At 63.3% G+C, this 341-nt stretch overlaps 1 protein-coding gene across 1 annotated transcript in view; it reads right to left on the bottom strand.

Moving 5' to 3' along the window:
- Nucleotides 1–4: 4 nt before the first annotated feature.
- The window catches only part of LOC104509633 (neuronal acetylcholine receptor subunit beta-2), a gene marked incomplete at both ends in the record, with an annotated part of 664 nt that continues 327 nt past the window's right edge, over nt 5–341 (bottom strand). Inside the window, one exon of the mRNA XM_010151644.1 lies at nt 5–341. Coding sequence (XP_010149946.1) covers nt 5–341 — 337 coding nt within the window.

Raw genomic sequence — 341 nt, 5'->3', positions numbered from 1 at the left:
AGAGCAGCGCCGGGAGCTTGCGGAGGAAGAGGGTGCGGACCCAGGGCGGCATGGTGTGCGTGGTGGGCGAGCGGTGGTGCACGTTGAGGACGCAGACGCTGGTGACGATGGAGAAGGTCACCAGCACCATGGTGAACATGAGGTACTTGCCCACCAGCGGCACGTCCAGCGAGGTGGGCGGCACGATCTTGGAAATGAGCAGCAGGAAGACGGTGAGGGCGAGCAGGACGGAGATGCAGAGCGTCATCTTCTCGCCGCAGTCGGACGGGAGGTAGAAGACGAGGATGGCCAGGGAGGGGATGAGGATGCAGGGGATGATGAGGGTGATGGTGTAGAAGAGC

This window comes from Eurypyga helias, unplaced genomic scaffold (assembly GCF_000690775.1).
Source record: "Eurypyga helias isolate BGI_N326 unplaced genomic scaffold, ASM69077v1 scaffold44435, whole genome shotgun sequence".
Lineage (NCBI taxonomy): Eukaryota > Metazoa > Chordata > Aves > Eurypygiformes > Eurypygidae > Eurypyga > Eurypyga helias.
This window is presented reverse-complemented; position numbering and strand designations above follow the sequence as displayed.